Consider the following 20,530-nt stretch of genomic DNA (forward strand, 5'->3'; position numbering starts at 1 on the left):
TTTTTAGCTTTTAGTATTATAACATGATAAAGAAGAAGAGAATGTGCGCTGCTTTTCTTGATTTCAGAACTTGCCGCGTCACGAATGTGATCTTTCAAATGCGAACGCTAGTTTTACTAGACAGAACGCTTCCGGCTGGTCTTTGCTTCTGAGTATGCGCTTTTGTACTTTGTACAAAAGTCTGATTGCTTGCTGTACACACGGTCGGACTAGGCACCATTGGGCTCTTGTTGACGTAAAGTTTGTCCGTTTGCAGACCAAACTTTTTGTCCGATGAAACCTGAAAAAGTTTGTCCGATGGAGTGTACACATGGTCGGACTATTTTGTTAACTTGCTCATTTTGAAGTTTGTTGGCAAAAAGTCAGACCGTGTGTATGGGCCTTTAGAATGTGCATGTCTGTAGATGCAGAGATTTTAGTTTTAGGGTGGGCTTCTACTTTAAAGTATGAGCAGACATTTATACTCTTATACACTCTTTTTTTCGATAAGCTTGCAGGGCTAGTGGAAAAAAATCTAACGGTTTCCTTCTGCACCTACTGTATTCTGACAGCTGCCACTGGCTGTAAAAATACCTGAACAGTGGCTACATCTGATATAAGCAGCCACTGTTTGGCCAAAAATGTTCCAACTTGCTCCTTTGATTTTTTTTTTAATTGAAGGATGTTAGGCAGGAGGGTGAAAGGGCCACCCACAGATTATGTTTTAAATTGTAAATTCATTTAGGGATCAATTTGTAAAAAATATACTTTGTGAAATTCTTAACATTTATGCAAGTCACAAATAAATACCTGTAATGTTTCTACCAAATGTTAAATCTATTTGTTGACTTTGGAAAAGCAAATGTAACATTCAGTCCTAAAAAGAAAGGCAAAAGTTTTTATTTTATTTTAATGCATTAAGATAAAACGTCTTCTGTGTGCAGCAGCCCCCTATTACTTACCTGAGCCCCATCTAGATCCAGCAATGTTGTAGGTGTGTCAGTGTGTAGCTGCCAGGGTTCCCGCTGCTGTCAATCAAAGTCAGTCAGCCAATGAGGAGAGAAAAGGGGCCGAGGCTGGTCTGCGGCTCTGTGTCCGACTCTGGTTCTCCCATAGAAGGCTGCTTGCTGTGGGGGCACTCAACAGGAGGAAGGGGCCAGGAGCACCTGAGAGGGACCTGAGAAGAGGAGGATCCAGGCTGCTCTGTGCAAAACCATTTCACACAGCAGGTAAGTATAATATATGTTTGTTATTTTTAACCAAAAAGAAGACAAGACTTTTGTATCACTTTAAGGGCTCATTTACACTTGCTTCAACTTCAACACACATTAAATTGCCTACTGCTTTGATGCGTTTTTAATGCTTCTACGATGCTTTGTTGGTGCTTCGATGATACTTCGAGCTTTTTTGAAGCTTTAATGAAGCTTGGCAGATACCCTGTGTGTGTGTGTGTGTGTGTGTGTGTGTGTGTGTGTGTGTGTGTGTGTGTGTGTGTTGTTTTTTTTTTTTTTTATACCTGCAATACCTCCAAAACATAGCATTGCCGAAGCTAAATTTAAGCCTCTCAAAAGCTGCAGATGCTTCAAGTGAGCTTTATCATAGACTTCTATGGAGGCTTTGAAGATGCTTTAAAGCACCACTAAAGTGACATGAGGTATAATTTTTGAAGCAAAGCAAACGCAAGGAGTAAACAGGACTGTAAGCTTAACAATTTTATTTAGTGAAAGGAGCTTTGACTAGCGTTCAGAGAGCTCTAAAAAATCGTGTCTGAGGCCATGTTGTGAAGCAAGTGTAAACATTCAACCAATAGAGAAAATGGGACCGAGAGGGATGGTGCCCCAATTCTGAATGCAGAAGCAGGGACAGCTTGTAAGTTTGGTGTTTGCCACTGAATTTTTGCAGGCAGCAATCTCTGGGGTATTGGTGACCTCACTGGTAGGGTGCTATATAGGTCCAGGGCAGTGGTCCCCTGAGGGGAGGTTGGGTCCCTGAAGGCCCTGTGGGGCACGCCAGACCATGAAGGGTGAAGATTATGCCTCTGGCCTTGCTACTGTGGAATTGTAAGTGCCTCTTTTTTTTTTTTTCACAAGAACAAGTTGTAAGTGCCTCTTTAATAACCTTGCGAGCAATTGTAGATAAACTTTTCCCATATAATGTGCTTAGTAAAATCAAAGAAATCAACGTGGTGCGCTCCTATCACCCAATGAACCATCTAATCTAATCAAAGACAAAAATTATATTGGATAGCAATACCAATATTTATTTTCGTAAATAATCACACAAGTGAAACTATAAAAAAGTAGTAATATATGTAAATGCATATAAGAAAATTCACAAAGTAAATGTGCCAATAGATGGCTGTGAAAAAAATGAACATACTGTGAGTGCAGTCCCTAGTGTGATTCCAGTGAAAAAGGTCTATTTTACTGCCGTCCTGCCATACACCAACAGCTCCTTGTGATTCTCAATCCTTGCTTCTTAAAGTGCTCAATAGTTATACCGATCTGACACTTCACCCATGCTCCCCTTTGGCTGTACTCTCATCTGAATGAAAGTGACCTCATATATAAGTTTGGTCAAACGCACTCTAATCCCACCAGGACTAAGGAGTAGGATATCCTAATCTCCTTGTTCCTCAACCTTGATGCTGCTGCCTCACATCATGATAGTCTGCATTCAGCAGCAGCTCCAATTAGACACCTGTAACTTCCTGTCTAATAGTCCTTCATTAGAATGTGTCATCTGCTAGTTTAAAGCCTGTAGCCCTAAACTGGCTGCTAAAATCTTGTGCAAATGTGTTAACATTAGGAAGCATCATATGTAGAGAGGTGGAATTTGGAGGACTACATGACACAATTGTTACATCTTGATATTCCCTCCAGATGCTAAAATACTGGAACTGCTGCTGAATGCAGTGACAGGCCCAACCAGGACAGGGGCTTTTGGAGAGGACTAGGGGAAAGCCTCCTACCCACTGATTATAGCCCATGGACAGAGAGATTATTCTTTAATGATGGACCACCACTTAATGGACACCGAGAGCAAGGCTTGGATTACTTCTCTGAATAAGGACAATAAAGCTTCCCTACTGGAGTGGATGGAAAGGTGTAATATTAATCTTGTACAGGCTAATGGTCCGAGGGATTATGGTGGCCCTCCTGCATTCTGGGTTGGAGAGGCTCTTTTGCTTGGGACAGAAATATTTATCAACCATAATCCCATGGAGATTTATGAAGATAAATTAAATTAATTTCACTGTTCCACACTGCTGAGACATTGTATGTCTTCTGACAGGGCTGGCGCTACCACTAGGCAAATTAGGCAGCAGCCACGGCAGCTGGCTTAACTACTCTCTACTGGGAGGAGAGGGTGCCTGGAGCTTGTCAATGTGCCTCGGCTGTCTAGCACCATGTGTGTGTGTGTAGCGGAGCGGCAGTGGCCAGCAATCGGCAGCATGCACCCTAGGGGAGGCGTGGGCGGCTGGGCATCCATCACTACATGTCAGTGAACAGCAAGGGGCCGGCCGAGCGCAGATAAGCCCGGGACTTGGGAGAAGAGCTCCACCGTGGCACCACCTCCTCCTTGACCCCTGACTCCGCCTCCCCCAGAAGGCAAGCGGGCGCAGCGTACCCCATGCTTCCAGAGCATGGACTGCTCCAAGTTCCTCTCCGCGCGCTGATGTGAGGATCGGAGCTGGAGGACAGACAGGCTCGCCGCTCACAGGGCACAGAGCTGTCACAGAGGACAGGCAGGAGGCACAGGCTGCTGCGGGAGCCGCTGGAAGTGGACGGATCAGAGCAGGAGACTGACATCATGGTATGGATGTACTGTCTGTCATCATACACACCTGCAGACAGAGACTGGGACAGAGGTGGGACTGCAGGAACAGGGCTAGGGGTCTCTTATCTCTCAGAGCCCCTCTCTCCAAGCCCCCCTCCCTTCTCTCTAAGCCCCCCTCTTTCTCAGGCCCTCTCCTCTTACCGCCTCTCAGTCCTCCCCTCTTGATCAGCCCCCTCCCTATACTCTCAGCCATCCCTATACTCTCAGCCATCCCCCCACTCTCAGCCCACCCTATTCTCTCAGTCCCCTCTCTCTAAGCCCTCTCCCTTTTCTCTCAGCCCACCTGTCTATCAACCCACCCATCTCTATCAGCCCCCCCCCTCTTGGCCCTCCCTCCCTCTCTCTCAGCGCGCTCTCTCTCTCTCTCTCAGCCCCCTCTCTTTCTCCCGCACTCTCAGGTCTCCCTCTCTCAGTCTCTCTCTCTCTCTCTCTCTGCCATCTCTCAGCCATCTCTCTCTCTCTCTCTCTCTCTCTCTCTCTCTCTCTCTCTCTCTCTCTCTCAGCCATCTCTCTCTCTCTCTCTCTCTCTCTCTCTCTCTCTCAGCCCTCTCTCTCTCTCTCAGCCCTCTCTCTCTCTCTCTCTCTCTCTCTCTCAGCCCTCTCTCTCTCTCTCTCTCTCTCTCAGCCCTCTCTCTCTCTCTCTCTCTCTCTCAGCCCTCTCTCTCTCTCTCTCTCTCTCTCTCTCTCAGCTCTCTCTCTCAGCTCTCTCTCTCTCTCTCTCTCAGCCCTCTCTCTCTCTCAGCCCTCTCTCTCTCTCTCAGCCCTCTCTCTCTCTCTCTCTCTCTCTCTCTCTCTCTCTCTCTCAGCCCTCTCTCTCTCTCTCTCTCTCTCTCTCTCAGCCCTCTTTCTCTCTCAGCCCTCTCTCTCTCTCTCTCTCTCTCAGCCCTCTCTCTCTCTCTCTCTCTCAGCCCTCTCTCTCTCTCTCAGCTCTCTCTCTCTCTCTCTCTCTCTCTCTCTCTCTCTCTCTCAGCCCTCTCTCTCTCTCTCTCTCTCTCAGCCCTCTTTCTCTCTCAGCCCTCTCTCTCTCTCTCTCTCTCTCAGCCCTCTCTCTCTCTCTCTCTCTCTCTCTCTCTCAGCTCTCTCTCTCTCTCTTCTCTCTCTCTCTAAGCCCTCCCTCCTACCCCCGTCTCTCTCTCTCTCTCTCTCTCTGCCCTCTCTCTCTCTCTCTCTCTCTCTGCCCTCCCTCTTATCTTTCTCTGCCCTCCCTCCTATCTCTTTCTCTGCCCTCCCTCCTATCTCTTTCTCTGCCCTCCCTCCTATCTCTCTCTCTCTCTCTCTCTCTCTCTCTCTCCCCTCCCTCCTATCTCTCTGTCTCTCTGCCCTCCCTCCTACACCCCCCTCTCTCTTTCTCTGAGCCCTCCCTCTCTCTCATTCTCTGAGCCCTCCCTCCTACACCTCTCTCTCTGAGCCCTCCCTCTCAGTCCCCCTCTTTATTAGCCCCCCTCTCCCCTCCTCCCCATCTAGCTGGTCTTACCTAGGGCACAAAGAAGGGGTAGCACCGGCCCTTGTCAGGTATGTGTCAAGTCACATGTGTTACAAGGGCAAAGGGGGTGGAGTCAGGGGCAGAGCCAAAGTGGGGGGCGGCAAAATGAGGTTTCTCATAGGGTGTCAAAAATCCTTGCACCAGCCCTGTCTTCTGATGGCGTGTCTAGTGGACAGAATACACAAGTTTGTTTTTCTCCCATTGTTAATTGGGTTACCTATTGTTTCTGTCTCTGCTAGTTTTGTGTGCACTCCACCTTGTTGGCAAACTATTGTGGGATGTTACGTGTTTATGTTGAAAAAAGTGGACCTTGAGTAATTTTTTCAACTTTCCATCTGGGACCTTTTCTGTATCTGGCGTTGACTCTTCTCACTGAGCTATCTTGAATGCTGGACAGTTCCCTGCCTGATCCATTGGACAACCGTACCGTGTGTCTTGATTGCTGTTGAACCTTGAACTCCTTGCTACTCCCATGAACTTCCTATATAAACCTTGTATTTGCACTTCCTCTTTGCCAGGTTATTGTGCTTTTCTCAGTCAGCCTTGCTCTTCTCTTTCCTGCTGCCGTCCATATTTTGCTACCACTCGTTATTAACCTTTTGGCGTGTTCCTCAACTACTCTTTTTGGCTTTTTTATTGGTAGTCCTACAACTGCTATAGCAACTGGTCTTCGTGTCTGACGCCTGATCGTGACAGAATAATCTGGCCTAAAACATGGAGGCCGCTATAGCAAATGCTGTGGCTCCTTTCAGGCAGCAAATTGCAGAGCTGCAAGAGTTTGGTGTTAGCAAGAACATTTTTATGTGATAAGAGTGCAGATCAGTTACCACCTCATCGCCCATAAGATTGTCCCATTGAACTGCTCCCAGGGGCTGAAATACCTTTTGTTCGCCTTTTCAATCTTTCAGAACCTGAATTAACGGTTCTTAGGGAATGGACTGATGAAAATTTAGAGAAGGGCTTCATTAGACCCTCAGCATCTTCTGCAGGGGCAACCCTGTTCTTTGTTGCAAAGAAAGATTCCACCTTGCGTCCATGCATTGACTACCGGAAATTGAATAAAATCACTATTAACAAATGGTTTCCACTTCCTTTTAATGTCTGAAATGTTGCAAAGACTCCGCTCTGCCAAAGTCTTCACAAAACTAGACTTGTAGGGGGATAAATAACCTCATCCGCATGCGTCAAGGAGACGAATGGAAAACCGACTTTAGAACCAGATATGGCCATTTTGAGTCCCTGGTTATGCCTTTTGGCCTCTGCAACGCTCCTGACACTTTCCAACACTTCATCAGCGATTCTTTTCGAGACCTATTGGACCACTTTGTGATGTTTTTTTTCTCTCTGGATGATATTCTCATCTTTTCTAATAACCTGGAGAAACATTGCAAACATGTTTGCACTGTCTTTGAAAGGCTAAGGAAGAACCAACTTTATATTAAATTGGAGAAATTTGAGTTTGAACGAACACAGATGCAGTTCTTGGGATAAAAATATTTCTCCGAAAAGGAGTAAGCAAGGATCCTGAGAACATCAAGCAGTGGTGGATTGGCCTGCTACTAGAAATGTTAAAGAAATGCAACGATTTGTTGGTTTTGACAACTTCTACAGAAAATTCATAGGAAACTTCTCTAAAGTGATAGCACGGATTACACAGCTGACAAAGGAAGAGATGCCCTTTGTGCGGTCAGCTGAGGCACAGACTGCTTTTATTAAGCTAAAGACTCTTTTCATGTCTGCACCAATATTGGTACATCTCGATCCTGAAGTTTCTTTTTATAGTGGAAGTGGATGCCTCAGACTCTGCTATGGGAGCTATCCTTTCTCAGCGAAAAGGAGAAAAGATGCAGCTTCATTCATGTGCGTATTTCTCTTAAGCCCAAATAAATTGACATTGGGAATAAGGAGTTACATGCAATTAAAGCCTTTTCTGAAAGGAGGCATCTTCTTGAAGGGGCTAAGCATCCAGTAACTGTTCTCACTGATCATACAAATCTAGAATTCATTTAGAGTAGATAAAAATCAATATTTGATTAAAAATCATGTATTGCCGCTTCTCAGAGCAATTTTTAGTATTCACTGTATCTCTGTCTTTTTTATGAGTTACCCCCAATGCCATATTTGCTCGACCCTCTTGGTCAGACACCCTGAGTTACAAGACATCAATGTGCATGTGTATAAATTTGGAAGCTTGGTTTGCCCCTTTCCCTTCTTACCTTCTTTTACGTTTTACCTCTCTCTTTTTTTTTTTTTTCTTTTCTTCTTTTGTCATTCATTACACTATCTTTCTACTTTGTTGGAAGAGATGGCAACAAATGATAGTAAAAATCACATTATTGTACAACTGTTTAATTACATGATGATGGCTTTTGCATGATTTGAGTATGATGATATATTGAAAATTACAGTATATTCTTGGTGTTGGTCTTTAGCAGAGTATTATGGGATTGTTGTTATAGTGCCACATTTTTCAACAGTAAAAAAAATTATTATGTAAAAATCTATTTGCAATACAGGTGACACTCCTAGGGCCAGATTCAGAAAGAAGTTACGCTGGTGTATCTATTGATACGCCGCGTAACTTCTAGTATGCTCCGGCGTATCTTTTTTCTGTATTCAGAAAACAAGATACGCCGGAACTTGGCTAAGATCCGACTGCGTAAGTCTCTTACGCCGTCGTATCTTGGTTGCATATTCACGCTGGCCGCAAGGTGGCGCTTCCGTCGATTTACGCGAGGAATATGCAAATTAGGTAGATACGCCAATTCAGAAATGTACGTCCGCCCGGCGCATTTTTTTACGTTGTTTACGTTAGGCTTTTTCCGGCGTAAAGTTACCCCTGCTATATGAGGGGTATCCTATGTTCAGTATGGACGTCGTTCCCACGTCGAATTTTGAAAATTTTGCGTAAGTCGTTCGCGAATAGGGCTGTACGTAAGTTACGTTCACGTCTAAAGCAATGACGATTTGCGGCGTAATTTCGAGCATGCGCACTGGGATTCTTTCACGAACGGCCCATGCGCAGATCGTCAAACGTCAAATACGCGGGGTCACATGAAATTTGAATAAAACACGCCCACATCATCCACATTTGAATTAGGCGGGCTTACGCCGGACCACATACGTTACGCCGCCGTAACTTAGGGCGCAAATTCTTTCTGAATAGTTAACTTGCGCCCTAATCTACGGCGGCGTAACGTATCGGAGATACGTTACGCCTGCCAATACACCAATGTATCTGAATCCGGGCCTTCGTTTTTAATAGACTGTCTTTTTATTTTACGCTGAGATTTGGGCATGTTTTAGGAGCCACAAACCTGTTGCAACTATATATAATAAATTATGTCATACAATACATGTTAATGTAATATACTGTATGGCCATATATCATGATTATAAATGTTTTATAGGACATAACTGTGTATTCATATCTTCTATTAACTTAGGAATCTTTTTTCCAAGATATCGACATGTTGCAAAAGCATGGCATTGTAAGTATAAGATGTTATGGACAGTAGTAATGTACATCATGTGCCAGACAATCTTGCAATGGTTTTTACTTTTTAAATATATGATTTTTTTTAAAATGGTGATCAGGTCTTTAAAAAGCCAGGCAAAATGCTAAATACACACTTGAAACACCTGTATATGGACTGTTATACCATTTATTAGGAGGGTAAATGATGCATGCACTCTTGCAACCTATAAACCCTCTTGCTGTGTCGGCCCTGGTTGGCCTTCTACTGTTATTTGGTGCTTTCATCCTCCTAAGCGGACCCAAACGCTAATGCCCGGTACACACGATCCGATTATCGGACGAATGATCGTCCACTTTTTTTTTTTTTGTATGCTAATCTCACGTTGAATCTCATGAGTTTACTAAAGTCACAAATTCTCGTACGGCAAAATAAAAAATCGGAAGTGATGTCATGTGTTGTAATGCATTTGTATTGCATTTTCAAACGACAGCTGTACTGATTAACCTCCTTGGCTGTATGATTCTGTCTGGAATTGCGTACCAAAAGCGGTACAATTATTTTGCAAGGAAATTTGGCGTTTTATACTGTAGGCCTGTAATTCTTAGGAATAACTCACTTAAAGAGTCTTGTAGGCATCCCGGGTATGATTTTTAAAAAAAAACAAAATTATAATATAATAAAAAATTATAACAAATAATATAATTATAATAAAAATTATTCAATAATGTAATCAACTCAAAATCACTGAAATTTGCTCAGTTGCAGAATTGTCGCTGTCATTACTTTTATTTTTTTATGACGAATTTCCCCACAAATCGCTATCGCACAATTCTGCAAGTGATTATAATTTATTATCGCTGTTTTCTAGCTGATCTAAAACCATTTTTGACATAAAGGGACACTTTTGGACAATCTACAGTTTGCAGGCAGAAAGAACAGTTTTTATTATATAAAAGTACATGTAGGGCACTGGACAGACCACTAGGGACAAGGGGGGTGTGTATTTTTTACATACAGTACTGTAATCTATAAGATTACAGTATACTGTATGTATTGTGTTTGTTTACTTTTTTGAATTTGGCGCCGTTCTCCGCTCCCGTGCGTCGTAACGTCGCAGGGAACGGAGATCGGCGGCACACGGGGACACTGTGAATCGAGCGAGGACCCGCTCGCTCACACAGCGGGGTGGCATTGCTGGATCCAGGGACAAGGTGAGTAACTTGCCTGTGAATTCAGCGAGCAGGTAAGCCGCGCCGCTGCACACTCAGCACGTCCACCCCGTGACTCGGGGATACCGATTTTAGCATTAAAAATCCACCCCGAGTCACGCTCGGGTTTACCGCTAAGGGGGTTAAACGAAAATCGTACGATCTGGCATCGTCCGAAAAAAAAAATCCGTACATGTCCGATAGAATAAAATCGGATGTACTGTCCTGATCGGCTCTCGCAAGCTCTGTACCAATGATCCGATTATCGTACGATCGTTTCGAAAGCGGCATTTTTCGTACGATTTTCGGGTCGTGTGTACGGGGCTTAACTGTATGACAATTAATTTTCTAACATATTAGGGTGATAATTTACTATGATTCTACATTTAATAGTGCCCAATTAAAGTAAATTAAGACTTCAACTGGATGGATATGCAAATGGCAAGCGCGCTATTGCTGGCGAACATGGCTGTCACAATAGTTAAAGCCAAAGGTGCTCAAACCAGCAAAGTCTTCATTGAAGGCTTGTTTGCAAATTATTGTATGGGTACTGCCCTAGGGGACATGTATCAATGCAATTTTTTTTTTATTAAAACAATTGTTTTTAAAGGAACAATGATTTTAATAATACCTAAAGTAAAACAATAAAAATGAAATATTCCTTTAACCGGTTAACGACCGCCGCATGTATATGTACGTCCACAGAATGGCACGTACAGGCATATGGGCGCACATGTACATCCCTGCCTTTCCCCGGGTCGGGGGTCCGATCGGGACCCACTCTGGTACATACGGCGGTCGTTTCTATCGTGTGAGCGATCCGGGATGAGGGGAAGGCTATTCGTTTCTAGCCACACCCTCCCGATCGCTCTCAGCGAATCCGCTTCCTCCTCTGCCCGCCCTGCCTGTGTAACTGTAAACACAGGCAGGGAGGAAGTGATGTCATCTCTCCTCTGGCGGTCTTTTCGTCCAGATCCAGATGAGAGAAAACATCAGTACAGTGAGTTGCACCAAGCACCACACTGACACAGTACACATAGGCACATAACTGATCACCCCCCTGTCACAGTGTCACTGATTGCAGTGATCATTTATTTTCTGATCACTGCATTTAGTGTCATTTGTGACATAAAGTGTTAGGGCAGTTAGCTTTAGGCCCCTTTAGGTCCAGGGTAGCCCCCTACCCCCCCTAATAAAGGTTTAACCCCCTGATCACCGCCCTAGTTAACCCTTTCACCCCTATTGCCAGTGTCACTAAGCAATCGGTTTTCTGATCGCTGTATTAGTGTCACTGTTGCTGCTAGGTAGCTAGTTTTTTTTGAGGTTCGCCACCAGGTTTCTATAGCGTTGGGTACCCCCATAAATAAAGGTTTTAACCCCCGATTGCCCCTAGAGTTAACCTTTTCACCAGTGATCACCGTATAAGTGTTACTGGTGACGCTGGTTAGCCAGTTAATTATTTAGTTATTTTAGGTTCGCCGCCAGGTTTTTAGAAAGCGTCATATATTACCTAATAAAGGTTTTAACCCCCTGATTGCCCCCTAGTTAACCCTTTCACCAGTGATCACCGTATAAGTGTTGCGGTTGATGCTGGTTGGTTAGTTTGCTGTTTATAGCATCAGGGCACCCGCCGTATATAACCCAATAAAGGTTTAACCCCCTGATCGCCCGGCGGGTGATATGAATTAAATTTTAGCATCAGTCAGGGTCTGCGTCGCCCCAGGCAGCGTTAGGTTAGTGCCAGTAACGCTTACACCCACGCGCAAAGCATACACCCCCCTTAGTGGTATAGTATCTGAACGGATCGATACCTGATCTGATCAGATCTATACTAGCGTACCCAGCAGTTTAGGGTACCCAAAAACGCATTGTTAGCGGAATAAGCCCAGATACCCGCTAGCACCTGCCTTTTCCCCCTCTGCCCAGCCCAACCCACCCAAGTGCAGTATCGATCGATCACTGTCACTTACAAAACACAAGACACATAACTGCAGCGTTCGCAGAGACAGGCCTGATCCCTGCGATCGCTAACAGTTTTTTTAAAGCGTTTTCTACGTTTGCTTTTGTACAGATGAGGTGCTTTTTTTACCTGTGAATCCTTACTATTGTACCACTAAATTTAGAGCCCAAAATGGCAAAGTGAATGTACAATAGTAAGCAGGCCTACGAGTTCATGAGCATGACCGATAGTGAAGAGGAGGAGGTCACGCATCTGTCAGAATCTGGCTCAGAATACGCACCCGTCTACGACAGCGGCTCCATGCCAGATAGCTCTGACGACGAAGTTGTGGTCCCTGCTAAGGCCAGGCGTACACGACCCCGTTCTGATGTTGTTGAGCAGCAAGAACCGCAGGACCCTTATATGGAGCAGAGAAGTACTAGCGCCGCTATTCCTTTTGGTGAACTGGCAAACACCAGCGGCCTAGTACACCCTGGTCGTTCATCCAGCACTGCAGTATCACGTGGTGACTTGGCGAGTCCCATAAGTGCAGTTCAAGCTGGCGAGGTGGCAAGCACAAGTAGTGTCCCGCTCCACCAAGAAGAAGACAAAGACAGGCCCGTCGTGCCCATTGTGCCCTTCCAGTAGAATTTGCCTATCCTGATTGGGTCCCCAACACTTCTGCAGCACCCGTACTTCCCCCATTCACTGGCCAACCCGGTATTCAGGTGGATACAGTTGATTTTACGTCACTTGATTTCTATTCGCTGTATTTCATGGAAGATCTCTATGGATCTATTGTGGACCAGAGTAATTTATATGCTGGTACCTACATCGCCGCTAATCCCCAGTTTCTCCTTGCCAAAGAATGAAAACCAATTACGGTTTCCGAATTTAAGACCTTTCTGGGCCTTACCCTCAACATGGGCATACACAAATTTCCGAAGTTGCGGATGTATTGGTCCATACATCCAATTCACAATATGCCCATATTCTCTGCTCACATGGCCAGGAATCGATACGAGGCGATCCTGCGGTTCCTGCATTTCAGTGACAATGCACTTTGTCGTCCGGGTGGAGACCCTGAATTTGACCGGCTCTACAAAATTCGGCCCTTCATAAACCATTTCAACGAACGTTATGCAGCCTTGTTTAATCCCCAGCAAGTTGTATGCGTTGATGAGTCCCTCATTAAATTTTCTGGCCGCTTGTCTTTCAAACAATTCCTTCCCAGCAAGCGTGCCAGATACGGGGTCAAGCTCTATAAGCTCTGTGACAGGGCAACAGGCTACACATGGAGCTTTAGGGTTTATGAGGGCAAAGATAGTCAGGTAGAGCCGAAAGGATGCCCAGATTACATGGGGAGCGCTGGCAAGATCGTGTGGGACTTGGTGTCACCCTTATTCGGAAAGGGGTACCACTTGTATGTGGACAATTATTACAGCAGCGTGCCACTTTTTAGTCACTTGTTTGATCGTCAGATTGGAGCATGTGGCACTGTGCGACCTAATCGCCGGGGCTTTCCCCAGAGGCTTGTAGATTCCCGTCTTAGGCTGGGGACGAGAGCCTGCTGCAAGTGTAATAATTTGCTCGCTGTGAAGTGGCGGGACAATAAGAATGTTTTCGTTCTTACCACCCTTCACGCAGACACGACAGTCCAAATTCGTACGGCGGCTGGTGTTGTGGAGAAACCCCTCTGTGTCCACGAATATAACCAAAATATGGGAGGGGTGGACCTCAACGACCAGTTGATGGCGCCGTATCATATTGCCCGTAAGGCGAGACGCTGGTACAAAAAAGTGGGCCAGATTCTCCAATATTCTGCGGCGGCGTAGTGTAAAAGGCCCGGCGTATCCCCGCGTATTTCAAAGGGGCGGCTTATATTTAAATTAAGCGCGCCCCGTTTCGATCGAACTGCGCATGCGCCGGGCTAAAAATAACCCAGTGCGCATGCTCCAGTAATCGGCGGAAAACGTCAATGATGCCGACGTGTGCGTCATTGATGTAAAGTCGTATTCAAGAACGACTTGGGAAAACGACGTACCCGACGGGAAAAGACGACGCGGACCCGACGCCATACTTAATATGGCATACGTGGGACTGGTGTAAAGTTACCCCTCATATAGCAGGGGTAACCTTACGCTTACGCAAACGACGTAAGCGACGGTTACGGGACGCGATTTTGTTCGTGAATCGGCGTATCAGGCTCATTTGCATAAACAAATGAGACCTGAACGTAAACGCCACCTAGCGGCCGGCGGCGAATTACATTTAAGATCCGACAGTGTAAGTGACTTGCACATGTCGGATCTTCAGCGTATCTATGCGAAAATGATTCTAGGAATCACTCGCATAGATACGCGGGTCAAAAAAGAGAGATACGACTGAGTTTCCTGAGATACTCCGTCGTAACTCTACTGAGAATATGGCCCAGTGTCTCTATATTTATTCCAATTGACTTTACAGAATGCTTTTGTCTTATACAAAGCTTCAGGATGGAATGGATCCTTCCTTGAATTCCAGGAGGTTATCATCACAGAACTCCTGTATCCAGGCGGTTCTACACCTCACCATCCCCTACCAAATGCAGTAAGCCGACTGCATGAGAGGCATTTTTCATATGCCCTCGAGAGTACCCCTACCCAACGAGCCCCCCAAAGAAAATGTTGTGTCTGTTCCAAGCGTGGATTTAGGCGTGACTTCCGTTATTTTTGTCCCCAATGTCCTGCCGATCCTGGTCTTTGTATTGGTGAATGTTTTTAACGCTTCCACACACGAGTGAAGTATTAGCGTAGGGTAAAACATTTCACAGGCTAGGCACACTTACACAGGGTCTCCCAAGATGCCATCGCATTTTGAAAGACCCAAACCTGGAACCGAAAAGTTGAACAGTTACAGTTACAAAAAAAAGTGTTAAAAAAATAAAAACACAAAAAATATATAAAATAAAAAAACCAAAAATAGTTGTCGTTTTATTGTTCTCTCCCTCTCTATTCTCTCTCTATTGTTCTGCTCTTTTTTACTGTATTCGATTCTGCAAAGTTTTTTATTGTTATGTTTTTTTTATGCTTGCTTTTCAGGTATGTAATTTACTTTACTGTTTTCAGGTACGCCATTCAGCTGTTGCGCGGACTTATTTATCTTGACAGCAACAGCGTTTGCTCCCACGATATATAAAGCCGTGACTCCAGTGCTCTAGGAGGTAATTTCACCACCACAGTTAAAAAAAAAAAAAAAGCATATATGCCGAAGCATGGGGGCATTAGGGGCGGAGGAGCGATTTTGCTCCTAATGCCGCGTATATACAGTCGACATTCCTACGGAGGCTTGCCACTGGAAAAATCTGACCGTGTGTACGCGGCATAACTTTTTATGCCGCGTACATACGGTTGAAATTCCGATGGAGGCTTGCCCGTGGAAAAGTCCGACCGTGTGTACGCGGCATTACTTTTTTTGCGGGAGGATGCCCCCATGCTTCGGCATGTATATATTTTAGGCACAGGTTGCGTTAAATGTTTTATTTTTGACTGTTTTTTTTTTTTTGGTATTTGCTTTGCAGGTATGGTATGATCTTACTGTTATACTGTAATGTTAATTTGTTTTAATGTTAAACATCATTTGCTTAGCAGGTACACCATTCAGTTGCAGCGCGGACTTATTTAGTGTGACAGCAACAGCGTTTGCTCCCACGATATATAAAGCCGCGACTCCAACGCTGTAAAAAAAAGAGCATATATGCCGAAGCATGGGGGCATTAGGGGCGGAGGAGCGATTTTGCTCCTAATGCCACGTACATACGGTTGACATTCCTACGGAGGCTTTCCCGTGGAAAAGTCTGACCATGTGTACACGGCATAGAAAAGTCCGACCGTGTGTACGCGGCATAACTTTTTTGCGGGAGGATGCCCCCATGCTTCGGCATATATAAATGGTGCATGTATGCACATCATTAGAAGTGGGTGGATGAAGGGAGGTATTCTAATGGTGGGCATACCCACCGATCAATCTTTTTTTCGTTCAGCCAACAGGCTGCATGAAAAAAAAAAAAGATTACAATACATGTCCAACAAGAACCATCAATGTACTGGTATGTTGCTGGACTTTGAATGGTTATACCAGAAGGATGCCTGCGGGTTTAGGCATCATCTTGGTATCCTTCTTTTCAGCCAGCGGTCTGCTTTCATGTAAAAGCAGTCCTAGCGGCTAATTAGCCTCTAGACTGCTTTTACATTCAATGGAAGGGAATGTCACCCCCCCCGGATATAAACCGCGCCATTGGGAAAGCATTTTATCACACTGATCTTGGTGTGGTCAGATGCTTTGAGGGCAGAGGAATGATCTAGGGTCTAATAGACCCCATTTAAAAAAAAAAAAAGAGTACCTGTCACTAACTATTGCTATCATAAGGGATATTTACATTCCCTGAGATAACAATAAAAATGGTAAAACATAAATAAAATGGAAGGAACAGTTTACAAATAAAATAAAAAAAGCTAAATATAAAAAAAAACTAAAAAAAAACCTCCCTGTCCCCCCCTGCTCTTGCGCAATGGCGAACGCAAGCGTCGGTATGGAGTCATATGTAAACAGCAATTGCACCATGCATGTGAGGTATCACCGCGAAGGGCAGATCAAGGGCAGTAATTTTAGCAGTAGACCTCCTCTGTAAATCTAATGTGGTAACCTGTAAAGGCTTTTAAAAATGTATGTAGTTTGTCGCCACTGTGCGTTTGTGCGCAATTTTAAAGTATGTCATGTTTGGTATCCATGTACTCGGCCTAAGATCATCATTTTTATTTCATCAATAATTTGGGCAATATAGTGTGTTTTAGTGCTTTAAAATAAAAAAAAGTGTATTTTTCCCCAAAAAATGCGTTTGAAAAAATGCTGCGCAAATACTGTGTGGAAAAAAAAATGCAACACCCACCATTTTAATCTGTAGGGCCTTTGCGTTAAAAAAAATATATAATGTCTGGGGGTTCAACTTAACTTTCTTGCAAAAAAAAATATGTTTTTATGTAATCAGTGTCAGAAAGGGCTTTGTCTTCAAGTGGTTAGAAGAGTGGGTGATGTGTGACATAAGCTTCTAAATGTTGTGCATAAAATGCCAGGACAATTCAAAACCCCCCCCAAATTACCCCATTTTGGAAAGTAGACACCCCAAGCTATTTGCTGAGAGGCATCTTGAGTCCATGGAATATTTTATATTTTGACCCAAGTTGCAGAAAAATATATATATATATTTTTTTTTTTTTGCGCAAAGTTGTCACTAAATGATATATTGCTCAAACATGCCATGGGCATATGTGAAATTACACCCCAAAATACATTCTGCTGCTTCTCCTGAGTACGGGGATACCACATGTGTGGGACTTGTTGGGAGCCTAGCCGCGTACGGGACCCCAAAAACCAATCACCGCCTTCAGGCTTTCTAAGGGTGTAAATTTTTGATTTCACTCCTCACTACCTATCACAGTTTCGAAGGCCATAAAATGCCAAAATGGCACAAAAAAACCCCCAAATGACCCCATTTTGGAAAGAAGACACGCCAAGCTATTTGCTGAGAGGCATGTTGAGTCCATGGAATATTTAATTTTTTGGCCCCAAGTGATTGAATAATGACCAAAAAAAAAAATTTACAAAACGTTGTCACTAAATCATATATTTCTCACACATGCCATGGTCATATGTGGAATTACACCCCAAAATACATTCTGCTGCTTCTCCTGAGTACGGGGATACCACATGTGTGGGACTTTTTGGGAGCCTAGCCGCGTACGGGACCCCGAAAACCAATCACCACCTTCAAGATTTCTAAGGACATAAATCTTTGATTTCACTTACACAAATCTTGAAGGCGGTGATTTATCATTTAGTGACAACGTTTTGTAAATTTTTTTTTTTTGGTCATTATTCAATCACTTGGAGCAAAAAAATTAAAATATTCCATGGACTCAACATGCCTCTCGGCAAATAGCTTGGGTGTCTTCTTTCCAAAATGGGGTCATTTTGGGGGGGTTGTGTGCCATCTTAGCATTTTATGGCCTTCAAAACTGTGATAGGCAGTGAGGAGTGAAATCAAAAATGTGATAAAATTGATAAGTAGCAACATTGTATAACTTTTCTAAAACTTGGCAGTCTGCCCAGGAGAGAGAGAGAGAGAGAGAGAAGTCTTCTACGGGAAGCACTTGCATTGACTTGTATTGCAGAAGCTTTTTGCAAGTCGCGCTGCTGAACTTATCAATCGGCTTTTTTAAAGCACAAATCGGCCGATGCCGATTAATTTAAAAACGCCAAATATCGGCCGATATATCGGCCAACCGATATATCGGTCGACCTCTAGTCATAACCCACACCCTGCTCTAGGAGCCTCAGTCTTTTTCTGCCTAACGACAGGAGAGTCAGGCTCTCTCTGGAGTCCTGGACTCTGGAGTTTTTTTTCTTGCAGTTTTTCTCGCTTTTTATTATTTTTGTTCCTGCATTTTTGAATCCTGCGATTCTTCTATCAACAGCCGACTGGGTGACAGGCTGGGTCCTCGACCCTTGTAGTCCCCCCAGGTTCGGCCTTCGAGCATGTGCCGGCCCTTAGCTTAGCTTTGGGACGTCCACGACAGGCCCCGTTGCTCCAGGGGCGGCCGGGGAACTTCGGTTCTAGGGCACACATATGACCGGTCTCTATGGCCTTGTCACAGTGTGTCTGGCCGACAGCCATGCCATTCACGGACGTTGGTTCTGTCTGGGATACCTCCAGCCGGGTAGTCGCAGGACAGGTAAGTAGTGGCCCCTACTCGGGTAAGTGGTCTGGCTGGAATGTTTCCCTTGGGAGGTCGACTGAGGGTTTTTTCCCTGCTTTCCTCTCTCCCTTATTCCTCTCCCTCCTTCCCTTTTTGGGTGACGGCTGTGAGGGTTTTTTTTTTTCTGGGGCTCATGTCACTGGGCCCGGGTGTAGCAGGGGGCTGTATGTGTGTCACTGCAGGGGGCTGTGGTGTTCACTTTTGGGCCTTTGCAGTGTGCTGTGAGGTGTTTCTGTGTGACAGTTGCAAAAAAAAAAAGTCACTGTCTTTTTAAATCTGCGTCATTGGCGGCCATTTTGCCGAAGCCTAGCCTTATATAGCCCAGCGGCCATTTTCTTGTAGTCATATGCTGTTTTTTCAGCATTCGGCGGCCATCTTCATATTTTCGTCTGCCTCGTGTGGCGGCTGTTGGCGCTGCAATCACCTCGGATGTGTCTCAGGGAAAAACAGACACAGCGCTGCACGGCTCTCAGCACACCCTGTCCTTCTCGGACCGCGCTGCACCGGGTGGGGTGGTGAGTACCAGAGGCCCCCATGCTCTCCTTTAGCTGCAGGGAGGTGACCAGTGGGGATTTTTTGTCCTGCCTTGCAGGAGGGGTATCTCAGCGCTGGCACTATGGAACCTGAGCCAGGTCTCCCTCTCCACTAGGCCTGAGTTAACCCTTAGCGTCCCTTCCCCATCTGTTTATGTGGCTATCCTGGGTTTTCTTGCCAGGTTTGAAGCAGCTAGTGCCCAGATGGGGGGTAAAAAAGCCCCCCCCCCCCCCGAGCCTGCTTCTGGGGATGTCTGACATGGAATGTGGTTCTGGTATGTCAGAGGCTGCGGACTTGACCCACATGGATAGTGAGGATGTCTGCTGCAGTGTCAGCAAAAATTGTTGGAGCTCTTGTTTTTTTCTGTGGTGCGTGAGACTCTAAAAATTGAGGTTGTGGCGGAGACACCACCGCGTCAGTACCTTTTTGGATCCGCAGACCGCCACGCACTGCTGAAGGGTTCCTTGTGTTCCTTATTTGGACAATATGTTATACAAAGAATGGGATGCACCGCAAAAAGTTTGTCAAAAAACTTTGCAACCCGTTACCCCCTTGAGGGGGATTTAAAAAAAAAAAAAAAAAGTAGGTCTCTCCTCTGCCAGTGGACCCCCTATGTCCAGACTGAGCAGGGCCACCACGTTGCCTGTGGGAGGGGCTCCTGCATTTCAGTATCCCGCTGATAGGAGAGTGGAGGCCGTGGCCCGCTCCCTATTCACGGTGGTGGGTTGGGCGGTGAGGCCGGCTCTGGCCGGGGCCCTGGTCAGGCCCCGACTGGAAGGGCGAAGCTCCTGCTGCAGGAGCTGGAAGAAGGGGACGCTTCGGAGTCCTCTTGGGACCTGGCTGAACGATAGTTTAGGGTCAGAATTTTCTCTGCGAGGCGGCCATGGATACGTTCCGGGGGTTCCGTCTATGCAGGGTTCTGCGCCGCCTTGTGTGGCTGAGGAGCTGGTCTGCGGACTAGTCCTCTAGGGAGGCCTTGGTGATGGCCTTTAAGGGGGAACGGTCCTTTTGGGACTTCCCTGGGTGGCATCATTGTGGATGCCACGGGTGGTAAGCGCATGCTGTTCCCACGGTCTGGAAAGGGCTTGGGACCTTGCCCTGCGAATGGACCCTCCTTGACTACCTCCGAGCGTTTTTTCGCCCGCCCTGTGCGGTGGGGGTAGGTCTACATGGTGCTTAAACCCCCGCCGCGGGGTAGCAGGGCACCTGATACCGCATGCCTAACAAGTCCGCGGACGTACCTGCTTCCGCCTGTAGGTCTGCTCCTGCCCGTG

General features: G+C 45.5%; 1 protein-coding gene across 4 annotated transcripts in view; it reads left to right on the forward strand.

Annotated features, from left to right (window-relative positions):
- Window positions 1-20,530, forward strand: part of DMC1 (DNA meiotic recombinase 1) — a 530,416-nt gene that overhangs the window by 87,413 nt on the left and 422,473 nt on the right. For all 4 annotated transcript variants that reach the window (XM_040359476.1, XM_040359477.1, XM_040359474.1 and 1 more), the window contains one exon: window positions 8,749-8,793. In XM_040359476.1, coding sequence (XP_040215410.1) covers window positions 8,749-8,793 — 45 coding nt within the window. The remainder of the gene's footprint in view (window positions 1-8,748; window positions 8,794-20,530) is intronic.

The sequence above is a fragment of the Rana temporaria genome, chromosome 7 (assembly GCF_905171775.1).
Source record: "Rana temporaria chromosome 7, aRanTem1.1, whole genome shotgun sequence".
Lineage (NCBI taxonomy): Eukaryota > Metazoa > Chordata > Amphibia > Anura > Ranidae > Rana > Rana temporaria.